At 55.1% G+C, this 19344-nt stretch overlaps 1 protein-coding gene across 1 annotated transcript in view; it reads right to left on the bottom strand.

Moving 5' to 3' along the window:
* Nucleotides 1–592: 592 nt before the first annotated feature.
* GALNT10 (polypeptide N-acetylgalactosaminyltransferase 10) overlaps nt 593–19344 on the bottom strand; it is a 175665-nt gene continuing 156913 nt past the window's right edge. Inside the window, exons 8-12 of the mRNA XM_008152252.2 lie at nt 10612–10719; nt 5293–5514; nt 3278–3394; nt 2036–2185; nt 593–1578 (exon numbers count right to left, since the gene is read on the bottom strand). Of these exons, the coding sequence (XP_008150474.1) occupies nt 1420–1578; nt 2036–2185; nt 3278–3394; nt 5293–5514; nt 10612–10719 (756 nt within the window). The 3' untranslated portion in view covers nt 593–1419. The remainder of the gene's footprint in view (nt 1579–2035; nt 2186–3277; nt 3395–5292; nt 5515–10611; nt 10720–19344) is intronic.

Raw genomic sequence — 19344 nt, 5'->3', positions numbered from 1 at the left:
TGCCATTTCCATTTCTGAATCAGTGCGTGGTTACAGAAATGCTTCCTATTAGTCGGGAGCCCTCTGGGAGTGTGACATGTAATTAATGAAGCTAAAGGTAAACAGGAGGGACTGTGTGGAGCTGGGGTGCGTCTGTTCCCAGGACACAGTGGTGGGAGGCTGCAGGGCTTCGGGTCTGGCTGAGGACCATGTCACAACAAGGCCTCTGGCAGGAGCTGATGGGCACAGCCCCCCACCTCCCCCAGGAGTGGGACTTCACAGATTGTCTCTAGGCTGAGGGCGGCCATGGCTGTATTACACCTGGCTGCCTCCCTTAATAACAACATTCTAGGAAGTCATACTGGACGCCAGAATCCCAGAATCCTGTGTAGCATTCTAGCCTGTGATCAAATTAGAGTTCTTTAAAAATTGTAGGGTTCGGCATGAGAAATAGAACCATAATGAGGTCAGAGACCAGGCATCCTCTGTGGTCTACCCGGGAGGCCTCCAGACTTGGGAGGTGAACACTCCACACCTCTGTGCCTCTCCCGAGGCAAGGAATTGCGAGAGAGAGAGAGAGAGAGAGAGAGAGAGAGAGAGAGAGAGAGAGAGAGAGAGAGGGGGGGGGGGGTGGAAAGAAGAGAAGTGGAAGTACTGACCAGGGAAATTCAGCCAGAATTTCTGGTTTGGGGATCTTACTAGGCCTCTTCCATGGGCCCAAGGCCATCGGAAACAGCCTAAAAAGGCTGATGGCTGGGCGGTCCTTGTGCCTGGAGGGCGCTAAGTGGGCATTCCCAGCACCCAGAGAGCAAGGAGAGGCACCCCGTATGTCCACGCTGCAAAGGAATGTCTGAGGGTCCAGCATCTGACCCCCGGCCTGGCAGCCGCCGGTGTTCAGGACGGAACACTCTGAGGGCCCGGCCGCGTCACCTGGGGCTGTGACAGAACGAAGCGAACTGCACTGACCCCACGACCGGCAAACACGACAAGGCTGACACCAGCAGCCCCTTCTCTCCTGCTGCAAATGGGGGGTCGTGTGCTAACAGCTGCCTCGAACAGGCAAAACTGCCTCTTTCTAAAGGACTGTCATATGCGAGCCTCATTTCTGAGCGGCCTGGGGCTGCCCTGGCGCTCCTCCCGCATAATGCCCAAGGGAACACGGTGACGGAGTTGCGGAGGCCAGCCTGGCCTTCCACGGTGCCATCAGGGGTTAAAGCAGGCTCTGCATCTCCTGGGGCCGCTGTGGGCTCTGCTCTCCTCTCCCCCTCCACGGCGTGGGGCCTCAGGACCAGGCGGCCCCCTGGCTCCAGCTCCGCCCGGGCCGGCTGGCCAGCACCTTTGCCTCTCGGTGCCCACGGAAGCCCCGCCTCTCCGGGAAGAGGAAGGCCGCAGTGAGCGGCAGGGAGGACCCCGCCAGGCCTGCGGCGGAGACACGTGGGCTCAGTTGCTATTGAACTTTTCCAGGACTGTTGAGTTGGTGTGTTCGAACAGCCACTGCTGGGTGGGAGAGGAGGGGTTGCAGATGTTCATGAAGATCCTGTGGTCGCTTTCGCTGCAATCCATGCAACTGCCGCTGACGGGGTGGTACAGGCTCTTGTCCTGCAAAACACGGAGGCTATCAGCGAGGTAGCGCTGGGGATGCGCGCCAACAGCAGCGGCAGGAGCCACGGGCAGCGAGGCGGTGACCGGCCAGTCGCTCGGACCCGTGCGGCTTTCCTGCTGAGCGCACAGCGAGACGCTGTCTGCCTCCCTCGCGTGCGCCTGAGTCGTGCCCACTAAGTGAAGCATGCCACGTCCGGGCCTGGGCCCTAACCACTGACCGTCCCTAGACAATGTGCATTGGTCCTCACTGTGTGCGTGTTTAATGGACGCCGTTACCAACAGTTCAGATTCTAGAGATTTCACGTAAACTCTGGATTTCGGGCTTCTCTCGAATGTCTGAAAACCGGGCATGCAGGTTCGTGGCGCACGTGCGTGAGGGGGCGGGCTCCGCTGGCAGGAGTGAGGCGCTACCCTGTCGCCCTCCTCCTCCCGCCCCCACCCCAGCCTGCCTTACTTTTCGGTATCTCCACAGCTGGTTGCCCTTCATGCTGTGGCAGTCGTAGAGGGTGACCGGGCTGGTGTGGGAGACGGCGTCGAAGCAGAACTTCTTGGTGTGCTGGGGGTCTCCAGGCCGGATGTCCTCCCGCCAGGTGAAGGTGAACACCTGTGCACACGGACATCAGGACAACATGGCCGAGCGAGGGCACTTTATTTTTTTTTAATTATGTGAAATTTAAACACAGAGGTCCAGAAAAAGGGAATATTGACCACAGCTGTTCCCACCACCTTGTGGTGAATCTTGTTACCACTTGACCCCCTCCCCCACCTTATTTTGGAGCAAATCCACCATCATGGCCTTGCAGAATCCAGAAGAATTCGTCAAGGAGAACCACTATCGAATGAGAATTGTTATGGAGAAAGGGCGCGGGGGAGCAGCAAGCAGCTCAGAGGGCGGGCAGAGACGGGCAGGCTGGGCCCGTGCAGTGACGGGCGGCGCTGTCCTTTCTCGGTGAGCGCGCAGCGCACCTGCTGACGTCGGGGTTTGCCCAGGACCCGCCTTGGAGGCTTTATCAGTGTAGCTTCCCAAGTTCCAGCAAACCCACAGGAAGGAGCCTGGAGCCCAGGTTAGGAGGAGGCCGTGTGAATCAACACCGGGCTCACTGCTGGGAGGACGGGATCGCGGAAAGCCGAATGCAGCCTCCCGAGGGTGGGTGGCTCACCTCCTGGGAACGACCCTGGGGAACCAGTCCTACCTCTCTTCGGTGAGGCTGACCACACCCCAGGCTGCAGGTGTGACCTGGGCCTGACCACTATGAGGACCGATCACGTTCCCACCGTGCCGGGCTCAGGAGAGCCAGCACGTGAGAACTCCCGGAAGGGTCGTGCCTCCCCCGTGGGGGGCTTGGCCTCTGCTGCCCCGTGGGGAGGGGCAGGTTCTGAAGGAAGCCGACAGAGAGAGAAGCAGCGGTGAGACCTGGAGAGACCCCGATGACATCATCCGGACTTTTCAGTGACATGAGCCCATGACTCCCCTTTTGGGAAGGCCACCCGCGCTGTTGCCGGGACTGGTGACCAGCAGTGCGCACTGGCGGTTTGATTGCAGGGTGAAGGGTGCCTCTTTCCAAGGCGTTCAGGGAGCCTTTCTAACTCGCTCCCTGGGCTGACTCTGTCACTCGGCATTGACCATGGCCTGTCCCTCCCCGTCCCCACACCTGGGCACAGAGAACCTGGTGCCAGTCCCCGGGAGAAGACTTACCTGCATGTTGTTCCAGGCGGCCTCTCCGCGGCCCCGGACGCAGCTCTCCAGCCTCAGCGGGGAGCCCACAGCCCCGTGCTTCGTGTCCACACACAGCCCTGTGCCCACACTGCGAATCTGGACAAGGAAGAGGGAAAGAGTGGACCAGTGAGGCACTGCAGGATTCCCTCTGGGGCCCCTGCGGGGGTGGAGGAAGGAACCGAAGCAGAGACTCAGATGGGCTGTGCTCCGAGCTGTCCTAACTGAGCCGGGCTGTGCTCCGAGCTGTCCTCACTGAGCCGGGCTGTGCTCCGAGCTGTCCTAACTGAGCCGGGCTGTGCTCCGAGCTGTCCTCACTGAGCCGGGCTGGGCTCCGAGCTGTCCTAACTGAGCCGGGCTGGGCTCCGAGCTGTCCTAACTGAGCCAGGCTGGGCTCCGAGCTGTCCTAACTGAGCCGGGCTGGGCTCCGAGCTGTCCTAACTGAGCCGGGCTGTGCTCCGAGCTGTCCTAACTGAGCCCGGGCTGGGCTCCGAGCTGTCCTAACTGAGCCGGGCTGGGCTCCGAGCTGTCCTCACTGAGCCGGGCTGGGCTCCGAGCTGTCCTCACTGAGCCGGGCTGTGCTCCGAGCTGTCCTCACTGAGCCGGGCTGTGCTCCGAGCTGTCCTCACTGAGCCCGGGCTGGGCTCCGAGCTGTCCTAACTGAGCCGGGCTGGGCTCCGAGCTGTCCTCACTGAGCCGGGCTGGGCTCCGAGCTGTCCTCACTGAGCCCAGGCTGTGGCAGTGCCTGGAGCCCCTCAGGAAAGGATGCTCAGCCCACAGAGAGGGGCTCCTCTAAACCCTGCTGTCTTAGAGCACAGTCCCAGGGTGGGGGGGCTGGAGGGGAGGGGAGGTAAAGGAGGGCTCCCTGGCCCACTTGCAGAGAATTCGATCCCTCTCCCCAAGCTCCACTATATCCATGTACAAGTGAGAGGGTCCTCTGAGCTCGGAGACCCAGGAGCCAGGAGCCGGTGACTGAGCGCTGCCCCTGGGAAGACTGCCTGCCTCCCCAGCAGGACGGGCTTCATGGCGTGTGACGAGTCGTGGCCCAGAGCCCCTCACTCAGGAGGGCCTGTGCTGGATCACAGCTCTGCTGTCTCCGTCTTAACATTTTTAATAATTTATCTTTGAACTTGTGAGTGAAATCTGATGCGACAACGGAGCCGGACTGTGAGCAGAGGTGACACATGCTTCAGGAGCATCCCTGTTCTTTCTCCACACCTGTCTACAGCGTCTGTGGTGCCCAGACTTCTGGAGTCCCACATGCCGGGGAGTGGGGGGGGGGGTCGCGTGTTTCAGCAAGACTCAAGGGGAGCGTGTGCTGTCATCTAAGGCTAAGTGGGGTGCTAGCAGGCCCTGAGGGCAGCTTTCCTTTCCAGCCAGAACTTGCTCCGCTGACTGGTATCATCAGACACGGGAAGGAGCAGGAGCTCTGGCTGATAACACAGTCCGTTTACACCGTGTTACCTCCCGGGATCAGCCAGGCACTTAAGCAGCGGGTAACAACTCGGAGGAAAGGGAAGTCGGGTCACCCAGAGTTCCTTTTCCTGCAGCTCTTCCTCACCCCTCAGTGAGCCCAAGGGGACAGTGTTTATCCGCTGAGGCCATTTTGAGCAGTGTTTCCACTGTTTTGGTAAGAAATACACATGCGTGTACAAGGTTTGAAATGTCACCGGTCCCACCATGCGTTAAATGCCTTACTATGTGCATTTAAAACTGGCAGTGCACAATATAACTGTAAGTGGTAACATTTATGCTAATCACTTAAAGTTTTAATTTTCCTCTACTTGGATCATTAAACAGAAAAATACACACACCAAAAAAAAAAAACAACAACAAAACAAACCCAAAACCAAAAAACAACAAGAAACAAAACAAAGCTAGAGAAAGGCCGGGAGAGATGAGAAAGCGTCACCACTGATACCTTTATGGCACGTTTCCCTGCCCTGTGAATGGGGGTCCGCGTGTGCACTTTGCAATGGCCCTGCCCTCCGACTCACCTCGCCCCATGCTGCGGCCGGGGGCTCCACGGGCGGGTAGAATTTGGGCAGGTCCCAGGCGATCTGGGTCATAAACCACTTGAAACTCTTGCAGTTCAGGGAGCTGCGGAGCTTCTTCTGGGCAGCGACGTCCCCGGCGGAGAGGTGGCGGTACTCGGGCCGGCGCTGGTAGATGTGCTCGGCGTACTCGTCCATCCACACTTCCGCCACGCGCTTCAGGTTCTGGAGGGGCGGCAGGCAGGTGCAAAGGTCAGGCACTCCCAAAGGCGGAGGCCCAGGCGTGGGGTGCAAAGGTTCTGGAGGTTGAGGCCACTCTCTTTTTTTTTTTCCCTTAAAAAATATTTTTCATTGATTTCAAAGAGGAAGGGAGAGGCTGAGAGACAGAAACATCAATGATGAAAGAGAATCATTGATCAGCTGGCTCCTGCATGCCCCCTACTGGGGATCCAGCCAGCAACCTGGGCATGTGCCCCGACGGGGACTCGAACGCTGACCTCCTGGTTCATAGGTCGACACTCAACCACTGAGCCATGCCAGCTGGGCCAGTCTTTCTTATTTTACATAGTTGCATCAATGACCTCAGCCCCACCATGTCTGTAAACCTTCTATGCCTATTATCTACGTGTGCTTTAAGGACTCTACAACTTATGGTTGAGTAACAGGCTGCTGTTGTTTTGCCGGCCCGTTTCCATCCCCTCTTGTCCTAGGGATGGCCTCCCCCTGGTTTTCCTTTGGGGACCCGCCTCTGCTTCACTAGTATCTCACATGGCACAGGACTCAGCCAGGCTAATGGGAATACAGACAGCCCTGGACACAGGGATTGGTCAGCAGGGAACCCGTGATTTGAGCCAAGCCAATCAGAACCAACAGGCATCTACTAGCCCTGGAATTTCTGCTGGAACTATGGCGAGGGATCACTGTGTTTCTGCTTGGATTGCTCTGAGGGGTAAGATGCCAGCCAGAGCAGCTGGGCTACACGGAAAGCGCGTCCGAGGCTGAAGTCAACCCAGGATGAAGCGGAGCTGAGGGCTGGAGGGAGGACCGCATTCCTCCTTTTAGGACCCGGATGCAGCCATGCCCGGAGCCCCAACCACCTTAGGACTCTCCGTTTACACCAGTCAGCCAATTCCCTTTCTGCTTCAGCCAGTTTGAGTTGGGTTTCTGTCATTTTCAACTCAAAGTGCTGACCGAGTTGCATGGTAAAAACAAATTATAATTTGCAACCAAAAGGTAGAATCCCTTCAGCAGCTGGAATTTTAAACAGTTTTTTTGAGGTGGGCCAGTTCCGCTATTTTTATTATGAAGCACAAGGATTATCCATAAAAAAAAAGACAACCACATTACTGGCAAGTAGAGGCAGCAGGTGAGGAGGTACCGTTTGCGAGCAGACCTGGAGCCAGAGCAGTGACCAACGTTCCTGTCCCATCTGCAGGGCAGACTCCACCTGCTGAGCATCTGACAGCTGCTCTGGAAGAGCACGACTCCAGGGTCGGGGGCAGCTCCTGCTCCAACATCGCCTGCCCGAGAACCCCTGGCTGTTGCCAGAAATCTCCTCTCCCCTTCAACACACACATTTAAGTCTCCAGGCTTTATCTCCATCACAAAAACATGTTTCTCCGACTGCGATCCAAATGTTCTTCTGAAGGGTGCAAGCGAGTCAGCACCCAGGCTGTTATCAGTCTTTCACGCCTCAGGGTAAATGACGGCTCTAGAAGCAGATGTTTTCAGTACAGGGCCAGATAATAAATACTTTAGGCTTTGCAAGCCATATGACCTCAACTCTGATGATGCAGCTATAAAGCAGGCCTAGACACCGTGTAAACGAATGCGTGTGGCTGTGTGCCAATAAAACTTTATGGACGCTGAAATTTCATTTTCATGTGTCACAAAATAATCTTTTGACCCCCTGTCCCCCTCCCTCCCCTCAAACTATTTAAAAATGTAAAAACCATTCTTAGCTCACGGGCCACAGGAAAACAGTTTGGTGACTCCCGAGTGAGGAGGAAGGAAGCCCGTAAGAGGAGGCCCTGGTACCAAAGACAGGATTCACCAACTCAATTGTGCTGCCTCTGAGTGTGGGACTGGGAAGCTAAGGAACTTCCTTGCCACCGCCTCCTTCCTGAGTGCCGAAGAGATCAACCGTGGGTTAGAAAAGAGGTCAGGGCCAGCGCTATCCCCCGCAGGCCCCTGCATGGCAAAGGCTGGGCGTAATTTAAAACTGTGCCCAGAGGAAGCTGAAGGCCTGACGGGCCTGACCTCTCCCTTCCCCAGGCTGTCCACGCCCCAGGTCCTGTGGCTCACGATCTAATTCGCTCAAGCCGCAGGCAAGGGTGGCCATTCCGACCAAGGCAAGGTGCTGACATTCACCGGCGTTATTCTTACAGGATCAAATCACATATATTTTAATTTTAGTTGAGATTTAAATTACCTTTTTTTTTTTTTTTTTGCTAGAGGGCAAGGGGGGGGGTGGAGGTGGGCAAAGGGCGGGGGCGGGGGGGACAGAAGGAGACTGTGCTTTGGGTGGTGGGCACACGATGCAGTGTGCAGATGACGTTTTGCTGAGTTGTATACTTGAAACTTGTATGGTTTTGTGAACCAACGTCACCCCCAATAAATTCAATAAAAAAAGGGAAAAAAGAAAAAAAAATCACTATTTTAATGAATATTGCATTTTCCAGACACAACTTAATAAGCCTTTTCTCCCAGATCTTGAACTTTCGTGCAGTTGAGTGTCTGGACCGAAGTAAAGGACTTCACATTTATTCCCTCATCTCCACTTGCGAGAATCCTGGAAGGCACCCAGGGGTTTTAGTGGGCTGTGCGGCCCTCTTATCCCTCCTCCTCACACCTTCCTCGTTCTGGGTCCCAGGCCTGCTCTTCTTGTGCTGGGATCACAGAGATTTGCTCAACCCTCGGAGTAAGTCTCCAGTTTTGTTTTGCCAAGTTTGAGGGGGTTCCTGTGACTGCCTTCCCTCAGACCCCTTTCCCAGAGGCAGAGAGAAGGCGTTCAGCAAGTCTAGTGAACCCAGTGGCTGCTTGTTCTGGAGGCAGGCGAGCTGGAGGTGAGCCCCGCCTCCCTGATCCTCGTCTCCTCTGCTGTCTGGCTGCTGGTCCCGGAGTCGGCACAACTTCAGCAAGACCTCGGCTGCCCTCTTTATCGGTCCCTCTCAGGGCTTTGGGGATATCTCTCCTCAAATCCATCAAAGTGATGTTCCCTGAGATAATGCTCTAGAAGGAACTGGTTGTTAAAACACGGAGCAAACATTTAATATCTGATCTGCAACTAAGTGAGGGTATCAGACACTAGATCGGACGTCGGGGGAGCTTACGTAGGCAGCTCTGTGGTCCCGCAAACTTACATGGGGCGCCACTCAGACTGTTAACTGGTTGAAAGGCACAGGAAACTGATTCAGTACAGACAAAAATAAATGAAAATATATAAACACAGAATTCAGATAACATTGAAATAAACTTCCCGTCTTGCTAATGTTGACGCTGACATGAAAACTGGTACTAACATTAGCAGTCACTATTTAAGGGACAAATGCTGTCTCAGGCCTGGTCAGACCTACGGTGGCAGTGAATTCTGGCTCTTGGAACTATGTTTCACTTCCTCATGTCTAAAATGGGGGTTAAAAACACATGAGAATTAAGTTGGATAAATAGGTAGGATGCTCTGCGAGCTGCCTAGGTCACGGAAGTCTTTGTTACGACAGTTAGCGGTTACCACTGAATCCACCTATAGTTCCATAACCTGGAGGCGGTAGTGCCCCTCCACCCCGCGGATCGCATAGATGATAGCTCTGCAGAGGGAGAGGATGCTTTGGCAACGGCTCTGTTCAGGGGTCAGAGGGGTCCATGGTCCCGCCGTCCCTAAGAGCTGGAAGAGTCGGTCTTGGCTTGCTGAGCGACTGCGCTGCTTTCGTGCCTGACACCTTCTCTGAGATTGCAAATGGTATTTCAGATGAATTGTGATTCCTGCCTCTTCTGCTGCATCTAGAACCCATCCCTGCGTCACGTGGAGCCGCCCAAAGCGCGGATGGCTGGTGCGGCTGCTGTTGCAGCCTTCGACCACTAGAGAGCACTGCCGGCTCTCTTTTCCCTCAACGCCGGCCCCACAGGCCCCAGCCAGCCGCCTGGGAGAGAGCCACCAGCCTCGGATTAAGGGGAGTGGGGGAGGGACGGGGTCAGGAGGGGTAGCGGGTAGCGGGGGGAAGGGGGACCCTTGCACTTGGAATCTCTGTCTTCTTGTAAATTGCAGGACAGAGGCTCTCCCCGGACCCAGGGGCTACAATCCTCGACTGTCTGGTGATAAGGAACGGGGAGGCAGCGACCTGGACAGAGGAGGCTGATGCCAGACAGGCTTACAAGGGGGCGCTGTCTGGTGGAGGAGTGGGGTGGCTGTCTGCGGGCAAAGCTGTGCCGGTGACCTTTCAAGCTTCCCCAGATCTCCCTGTGACCCTTTTTACCTATGGGGACACCCCTTTCTCTTCGGTTTTCTCTTGTGGTCACCTTGATTCTTTTTCTCAAGACACTTTATATTTTAAAATGCATTATTCAAGTTTAGTGAACTATCACTCATATCCCTCTCCCGAAAAACCCCAAACCTCTGGCCAACAGATTTACATTGGTAGCCAGTGGCCAATGAAGTTCAAGCAATGATTAATACAACCCATTTGAAGGTGTGAAATAGTTTGACAGAACTTTTGGCAATAAAAGTGGCCAGGGGTGGGGAGAAGAGAGACATTGACATTTATTAATGGCCCCTGTGCCAGGAAGTTTTAAGTACCGTGTCTCCAGCTTTCCCAAACACACCACTCAGCCTGCAGTAATATTTACCTAACATGTTTCTTTAACTTTGCACCCGCTTTAGCTTTACCCTAAGTCATGATGTCTGTGAAATCACATGTTTGCTACACGAATACATGTTCATTTCTCATCCACATTAATTTAAACACATGTAAATAAACTGTTCCTGTATCTACCACCTCAAATCATCTTGTCCGTCACACTTGGGGAAATGGTGCCATCGCCTTAATTCTCCTGGCAATGCTAAGAGTTGGGAAAAATTAGCTTCCTTTACACAAAAGCAGAAACAGGCTCAGAGGAGTCAAGTAACCCTCCCAAAGTCACACAGGTAGGTACTAAGCGGGTAAACAGGGCTTTAAGTTCTTTTACACTGGATTTCTCCTGGAGAGTGGTGGGGGGCACACCTAGGGATTATCAGGCCTGGGGCCCCCGGTGCCTTAGAGGGTCTCTGCTCTGCTAATGGGCCTAGGCGACCCCCTCCCACCCCCTCCAGCGAAGCCGCCAGCTTACCCGGGCCAGGCTGACACCGGCGGGGACTTTGTAGGGCACGTACTTCCTGTAGATGTGGCCCACCCTGGAGCAGGGGATGTCCTCCATGCGGCCCCCACACATCCACACCTGCAGGGTGAAAGGGAGAGAGAAGATGACATTCCTGCCTCCAATTCATCATCCCCTCCTTCGTGCATTCATCGAAAGCATCGGCTTGGATTGTCCACGAAAGGCCCGTTTATAGAACCAGGGACAGAGGAAAACAGCGTGACAACAGCAGCACACACAGCTGGCAGCACCGAGTGCTTCCTCATGGCCGGACACTGCCACGAGCTTCATGTGCACAGCTGCACTGCAGCCTCGCCAGGACACCTGGAACACAGGGGGAACAGAGCCCCATTTTACAGATGAGGACACTGAGGCTCAGAGAAGCTACAGGCGTGTCTAAGGTCACAGGGCGAGCAAGAGGTGGCGCCAGAATTCACACTGCTTTCGCCGACGCTGGAATCTGAGCTCTAAACAATGTGGATGCTGTATGCCGTCGTGAGCAATTCCAAGGCCTGGCATGGGGGCTCAGCGGGAAGGACGAGGTGACCGCTTAGTGAGGCCTGGGGCAGGAACGCAAGGGGACAGGGCGGCCACGGGCTGTGGCTTTCGATTCTGGAGGCTCCTCCTGGATGGCTGCCTCTTTGCTGGGTCACCCTGAGCTGTGGCAGCAGGAGCCTGCCCTCACCTCTCTGCAGTCTGGCCAGCTAAGCCATGCAGCTGGGATGGCTGCAGTGAGGGACCGGATGTTTCTCCCTCCATACTTGGCATCACAAGGAGCTCCTGGATTTGGCTGCAATTTGGGAATGTTTAAGTACAATCAATGCTGACTCACACCACTAACCAGACCCTCCTCAGCAGTCCTGGGTTCAAATCCTGCCTCAGCCACTTATCAGCTTTGCGACTTCGATCGAGGTACTAACTCCTCTGAGGCTCAGTTTCCTCATCTGCAAAGGGTGAAATGGGGTGGGCCTGGGGGATGAGACAGTGCTTAGCACAGACTTGCACACAGACACAGCAGTGCTACATGATTCATTCATATGTCTGGCTAATATTTATGGAGTATCTGCTAGGTGCCAAACACTGTGCTGGGCACATACAGTGGTGAATAAGTCAGCCAGGGCTCCTGCTCTTGGGGGCGGGGGGCGACGGGGGGAATGTGGTGCAGTCTATAAGACGGCCCTCCCAATGACCCCCTCACCTTCTGGTATTTATACCCCATATTAGTTCCCTCCCAGAATGGTCACATGAGGACTGAGCTGTGTAACCAATAGGGCACTGCAGAAATGATAAGGCTGCCACCTTACTCCCTGGGATCACTTGCTTTGGGGCACTCAAGCAGCACTATGGTGAGGCCCAGGGCGGAGGAGTTGAGGCCTTCTGCTAATAGTGCCAACTTGCCAGTCAGTGAATGAGTGGTCTTAGAAGCTGATCCTCCAGCCCCAGTCAAGCCTTCAGATGACGGCAGCCCTGGATGACACTCTGACTCCAACTTCAAGACAGCCCCAGGCAGAACTGTCCTGCTAAGCCACTCCCAAGTCCCTGACCCACAGAAACCTTCAGTAATAACTATTGTAAGGTGCTATGTTTTGGGGGTACTTTTCTCCCTGGGGCAGTAGGTAACTAACACAGGGAGACTGTTTCAGGAGGTGATATGTGCTATAAGGAAGCCACAATGAGGTCACTGGATAGACTCATTGAATGGATGTGTGGGCTGCTCTGTCACCTCCACCTGTCAGGGAAAGCCTCATATAGCAGGGGATATTGGAGGCAAGACTTAAATATGAGAAGGTAAAGTAACATAAAGATCTGAGGGGTGAGTGAACAGGTGGCGGGAAGAGCAAGTGCAAAGGCCCTGGGGTAGGGCCAGTTTGGCATAATCACTGATCAAAGCAAGCCAGAGGCCTGGAGCAGAGGGAGAAGTGATGGGAGAGGAGGTCAAAGACATGCGTGGGGACAAGCATAAGGGTCTTAAAGGGCAGAATAGGGGGTCTGCGCTGAAAGTTGTCAGTGAGGGAGACAACACAACCCAATTTCTATTTCACAAATAGAACGGCCGGGAGGGTGCAGGCTTAGGGAGGGAAGGCCTGGGAGGCTCTTGCAGGTATGAGGCCATCAAGGCTTTGGTTTGTGGTTCTCAGTTTCAGTCATGGTTTGGAGGCTGTGGCGATGGTGGGACACAGCTGGATTCGGGACATTATTATTAATCTTGTCACTGTATGTCTCCACTTGTGGAATGAGGAGTAGGAGTGGCTACACTTACACCATCAATTCTGCCAAAGAGCCATTTTCAGCTTGAGCTGCTCAATGGGATACTGGGGGTTGGTTTAATGTCTTAATTCTAGAAGGGCCGTTCACTCTTCCTTCTACCTCATGCACCTGAGGGTTCTCAGTCCCCTCGGACCCCCCGCCAGCCACTCTCTCTATCCACCCCAGATGTGCCATCCTGGGCTTTCCACAAAGGGCTGAGTATGTGTGTATGGGGCTGCAATTAGTGGACGTGCTGCCTGGAGAAATGCAATTATATTCTGATCTTGGGGGAGAAAAAAAAAATCGAGCAAGTCAATAGAACAGAACATTGGTCTTGAGATAATGGGCTCCTGATGGTAGATTAATGTCAAGGCCAAGCCAAGAAGTTTATTTTCAAAGCAGGAGATATTGATCAGGCGCCAGGATCCCGTAACAATAACTCTTCCTTTACACGAAGTGATTGATGTCCAAGTGATGCTTTTGTCCGGAGGACACTGCCCGCCCGGGACGTTGCCTGGCGGCCCCTGCGTTTTGGGAGGCGGCGTGCGCCGAGCAGGTGGGGGACACCTTCCTTCGTTCTATTTTTGAACGTCTCCTGGGCAGTTGGCTAGGCTGGCGTCCAGCTCTCTCCACTCCATATTAAACTCGCATTAGCTAACGAGGCTGTGTCTCCGCTCTGCCTGGCAAGGAATCTTCCCTAATGCAGAGATGATCAATTTCCAAATCCTGTCCTTTGCTGCGACCTCGGGTTTCTTTGGCCCTGACCACGCTGGCCACCAGCCTGAAGGTTCCTGAGGGACTGGGGTGACCTTGATCTGCTGAGAGGAATGTCCGGAGCCCAGAGGAGTCCTGGCTTTGGACGATGGGCTTACTTCACGGCTTCCCTGCCCTGGACACGAGCCACGGAGGCTGCTCAGGGTGGGAGCTGCCTTTAGAGAGACAGACACACCTGTCCAGTAAAGATGCTGCCATTCCCGTGAGTCCTGTGAGCACCTGAGCAGCCTGAGAAGGGCCGTGCGAGGCCCACCCGGCCCTGCAGACCCCGCCTGCCACCCGGAACGCACCTTACACAGCATCAGCGCCTGTGTTCACTGGTTACAAGGCAGGACCCCCAGACTGGAGGGGGCTCTCCTTCTAAGGACACGATAAAAGCTGGAGGCAAAGAACAGTGTCCCGACTCGCCCTGGGCTGGGGAGCTGGTCAGGGCTGGCCACCTCCCTGTGTACCTTTAGGGCTCTCCCCCACTTCCTTCACAGCTGGGGCAGCAGCCACTCAAGACGCACAGACAGCATGGCCCGGGGGTGAGGAGCACACGGTCCCAATGCCAGCTCGTGACCTCACGCCAGGCACTCACCTGGGGGCCGCCCTCTCCTCAGCTGGGGTTTGCCCGTTGGCCCAACGCCATCATATCTTTTGTCCTATGGTCCAATTTCTAAATGGGGAAACTGAGGCTCAGAGAGAATAAGTAGTTTTTCTAACTGAGTTGGGGGCAGAACCTGCAACTGACCAGGAGAATGATGGGGTGGGGGTGGCGGCACAGTCACGGGGCACCATTGGGGGCCCGGCACGCCAGTGTGTTCTCCCTGGCCCCCCGGTAACACCGGCACAGGAGGCCAGCTGGTGGCAGAGACGGGGGAGTCGCAGTGCTGGCCACAGCCAGAAGGTCTGACGGGACCCCATCCTATTTGTATTTGCAGGCCACGGAGATGACATTTGTGCAGCCCCTCTCTGCTGTCAGCTTTCTTGCCTCCCTCCCTGCCCAGCCCTGTCCCAGCCCCCACCCGTCCCTGCCTGCTCTGGGAGCCTGGCTTCACCAGACGGGGTCTCCACGTAGCCCGTCAGCTCGGTGCCCGGGGAACAGTCTTCGCACTGGAAGCACCGTGCCATAGATGAGTATAAATCTCATGGTAAAAGCTTGCTCCCCATTCATTTCCATCGCTGCTTTGATTTATTTTATTAGCAAACTTCCTTTGTGTGATGACAGGCTTCATCACAGTGTCTATAAAAGACAATCGCTTGCTCTTATCTCCTCAACGGAGGAGGAAAGAGACGAGTGGCGATAGGCATCAGGAAGACAGTGGGACCCGGAGAGAGGGCGGTGGAAGGAAGGGCTGGTCGGCTGGTCGGGGAGGGAAACATGAGCAGCAGGGGCTGGGGAGAAACCTCTCTCTGTCCAGGGAACGGCTGCCTGGAAGCCAACGGAGAAGGCGGCCGCCGGCCCCATCTTCTGCTGTTGGCAACTTGGCTGAGGACCTGTATATGGAGTTCAAATGCTATCCAGCTGCCCTTTGGGGAAATAAGATAATAATCGCCACCGATTATTCTGCATGATCTGTGTGCTTAGGAGGAACAGAGGGGAGCGTTATGAGCTTGGGTTCCAGAGTTAGACAGAACTGAGTGAGGCCGGATCCAAGCTCCTCGCCAGACTCACAGTCCAGGCAGGTTCTGTGAGTCTGAAAGCCTTGGTTTCCTCATCTCCAAAACAGGATGAATAACTTTGGTGAGGCTGAAAGGAGGTAATTCTGAAGCACCGAGAACTGGGAGCCACCCTGTGGTGCTACCTGGACACGTGGCTCTGTCCCGGCGGCTGGCGCTGCGCGTATGCCCGCAGCTCCCCTCAGAAAAGGAGGGCGTTAGACCCGTGTCTTCCAGAGTCCCTATTATTGTGAACATATTAGTTTGTTTTGAACATCAAGATACCGTTTTGGGACCTCACTCATGCTAGTTTGGACTGTTTATAATGGTTACTGGGTACTGTTGGTAGAAAGAGTAGAGAAGAACAATTTTACTATATTTACTAGTAAAAACCATTTGAACTTACTTCTAAATTAATGTATTACTTTATACAACATGGCTTTAAGCATATGTGTATCTAAATTAATAAATTAAATATTTAATAAACAAATTCAGTGAAGCTCCAGGATCTTTCAGGTTTTAACTTGTATTTGGAAAGAGAGCACACGCATAACCACCCAGGGAGGGAGTGACCAGCACACCTCACATGTGTGACATGCGAGGAAACCGAGGCCCAGCCAGGGGCAGTGCCTTCCCCACGGTTCCTGAGCTCACGCATGGCGGAGCCCAGGGTGGAATCGGGGTTGGGTCCTCAGAACCAGGCAGATCTGGGGCCTCCAGGGAGAGGTTTAATCTTTCTAAAGCCGGATTCTGACCCTCATGGTCTTCCACAGAGACCCTGTCAGCCCTCGCAGTGCCTGCGGAACAAAGGGGTCACCTTTGGCTGGCAATCAAGGTCCTCTGTCACTCACTCGGGCACATGGGCTTTTCTCTTCAGGAACAATGTCATTCATTCATTCATTCATTCACTCCCTCCCTCCCTCACACACTCACACATGGCCTAGTCATTGGTCCTCCTTGCTCTGAAACCCTGCTGGGAGAAATGGAATAGAGACTTCTGGCAAGTATGGACCCAATGCCCCATGATACGGAGCCTTGAAAGCTGAGTGAAGGTGTTGGCACCTGCTGGCCAGCCTGCGGACCAACCTCCCCCTTTTCTCTGTCCTTCCACACCCAAACCTGAGCATCCTCTCTGTACAGGACCCAGTCTATGCAGTACAGCCACGAGCTTCAACCTTGGATCGGCATCAGAATCACCTGGAGAGCTGGTTAAACCAAGGACCTCTGGGCCCCACCGGCGTGTCTGACCCAGCAGGGCTGCGATGGGGCCTGAGATTCTGCCTTTCTAACAGGTTCCCAGGTGCTGCTGATCTGGGGCCACGCTGGGACAACCGTGCACACGCCTCTCGACAGAATGGTGCCGGCCAGTCACATTGCCTTCCAGACGTCCCTGTGAGTTTGGGGCTGTTAGTGCCCTTGTAGATGAGGAGATCAAAACCAGCAGAAAGGGCAGGGGAGCTGTCCAAGGTCTCACGGAGACTTCGTGCCAGAGCTGGGCCCGGTGCCAAGGTCTTTGGCCTCTTGCCTTGCCAGCCTCAAAGCTCTTTCTACTCCCGCCTTCCCGCAACCTGATCACATCAGCCACCAACATCCACAGCAACCACCCAGGGACCACCTATGTGCCAAGCACTGAGCTGAGGTTTTAACCGTTTGGCTAATATGTTCACACCCACACCGTGAGGTAAGGGCTATTCCATGCCCAATTTGCAGATGAAGTTAAGTCCAGAGAGTCAGGTCACGCTCCCAAGGACACAGAGTGACTGGCTGAGGAAACCTTCACCAAAACCCAGGCGACTGGATTATGACGCCCCTGTACCCCATCCTGTGCTGCTCTATCTAACGCGAGGGCTCTGATCAGAACAGCCACCACTCTCTACGCGCCTCCTCTGCCTGACTCCAGGCCAAACACATGTTTTGCCCTGTTTAGTTCTTACAACAACCCCCTGAAAAAGTTACTCTTGTCATTTTTAGTGATGAAAGACTGAGGCCCGAAAGAGACAGGTGTGTGTTAGTCAGGGGTGACGTGGCCCGGGCACCCCTTGGGGCTCTGAGCCGCCTTGCTGGAGGAATGGCAAGAAGGCAGGCTCCCACAGAGAACGCATGGAATTGCAAATAGCTTGTTGAGCGTCCTGAGCAGAATGCCTCCCCTGTTCCCGGCAGATGGCTCTTGGGAAGCCTGGGCACACGTGGCCGGGAGGAAAATGCTGCACGCAGCAGAGATGCTCCCAGCATTCTTGGATCACCCAGCGAAGGAGGGCACACGGGTCCCCAGCAGGGACACTGCAGCTGGTGCGAGCCCGGAGGGCTGACAGACGCAGTGTAACGGAAGGGGAAGGCTCGCCGTACAGGTGCTTGAACGGTGGCCCCGATCACCCTCTGCCCCTCGGGCTGGCCTTTGGGAATAATTTCTTCCTCCCGTGTGGCAACTTAGCCCTACTGGGGGCTGACTTCTGGGCTCTACCTGTATCAATGGCCTCTCTCTGCTGGGCCGCCCTTTCTCTGCCCCTCCCACAGGTGAGCACTGGACTTAAGAGTCAGGACATCTGGGATTCAGCTCTGGCTCTGTCCCCATCTAGCTAAGGGACCCTGGCCTCGTCCCCTAACCCCTCAGGGCGCCAGGTCTCAACGCCACCCTTGACCAGGTTCTGGGTGCATCTACCTTCTTCCACACACCCGATTTTCACTTCATCCTCTTGAGGATGCTGTGAGTTTCATGGAAAAGACACCTGAGTGTTTCTGTTGTTTAAATCTGCCCAGTCTGGGACCGGTTTGGCTTTTGGTAAGGATATTGGTGTCAAACAATGCAAACTGCACTCACCCGAGGCCTCTGAGCTACTCAGATGTGATGGGTTTCCCTCTCAGGTGGAACATGGCTCTCCCTTGCCCCTCCCGCGGCTTTCCACCACCACCTGGCTCTCACAAGTCTGCCCACGGCACCCTCAGACCACCCCCACCCCCCCGTCTCTCCCAGGGCGCCGGGGCACATCTCTGCCCCCAGAGCCGCCCTGCGGATTCGCACTCAGGGCTCTGCTCTCCCTGGACGCCCTTCTCGTGGCCGGCCTGTGGGAAATCCTGGCCCTGAACTTGCAAATGGCCCAAGTGTTGGGATAAAAATGGAGAGGGGATGGGCCCAGAGAGCTGAAAACCTACACATTTTCCCTTCTTTAGCCTGCGGAGATTCGGTTGTGCACCCTCGTGACCGTGTGCGTGGCTGACGGGAGCTGTGGCGGCCGCTGCCCAGCACCAGGGAGAGTATTGTACAGCGTCCCAGCAGCCCAAGAAAAGATCACATTTCAAAATCCAAGTACGGTTTCCACTGAATGCTTACTGCTTGTGCACCGCCTTAAAGTAACAGTGGAACCACTGAAAGTCACCGTCTGTAGAGCATTCCACCGTGGGGATAGGCACTACCGTATGACCCCCGAGGACGCACATTTGGGTCATTTTCAGTCTTCCCCTTTTGTAAGTAACGCTTCAATAAATAGCTTCTACCTAAATCTTTGCTCATCTATGCACCGTCTCTCAGATAAACTCCTGGGCATGGAATTTTGGGTCAAAGAACGTACTTGCTGTGAAATGTAACAGATTTTGCCAAACGGCTATTAATAAGAGAAATACCCAGTGACCTCACCCCAAAGCCCACATCTTTCTCACGCCTGCTCAGCCACATTGTCATGCGGATACTTCTCTCTCTGGGTCTCAGAGTTGAAGCTCTCCTAACCCGGCCTCCCGGGGACTCTGTGCGACCCCCCTTCTGCCCCCTGCCACGGCCACGGCCACGGCCACGGCCACGTCCAGCCCAAACTACCCTCGCGCCGGTGCGAGAGCATCTTGCTTCATCCTACCGCGTGGGGGAGGAGGGAAAAGTTCCTCAGCACCATCTGGGATGTGAGGGCCCGAGAGGTCAAGCGACAGGTCCAGGTCCCAGGTGGATGGCGAGCAGGGACGAGAGGCCCGCGCCCTGCCTTCTCACCGACACCTTTCCCAGCACACCATGACCCAGCAGTGGTGATGTGAGGCTGGGGAGGGCAGGGCGGAAAAAGT

Source organism: Eptesicus fuscus, chromosome 6, assembly GCF_027574615.1.
Source record: "Eptesicus fuscus isolate TK198812 chromosome 6, DD_ASM_mEF_20220401, whole genome shotgun sequence".
Classification (NCBI taxonomy): Eukaryota; Metazoa; Chordata; class Mammalia; order Chiroptera; family Vespertilionidae; genus Eptesicus; species Eptesicus fuscus.
This window is presented reverse-complemented; position numbering and strand designations above follow the sequence as displayed.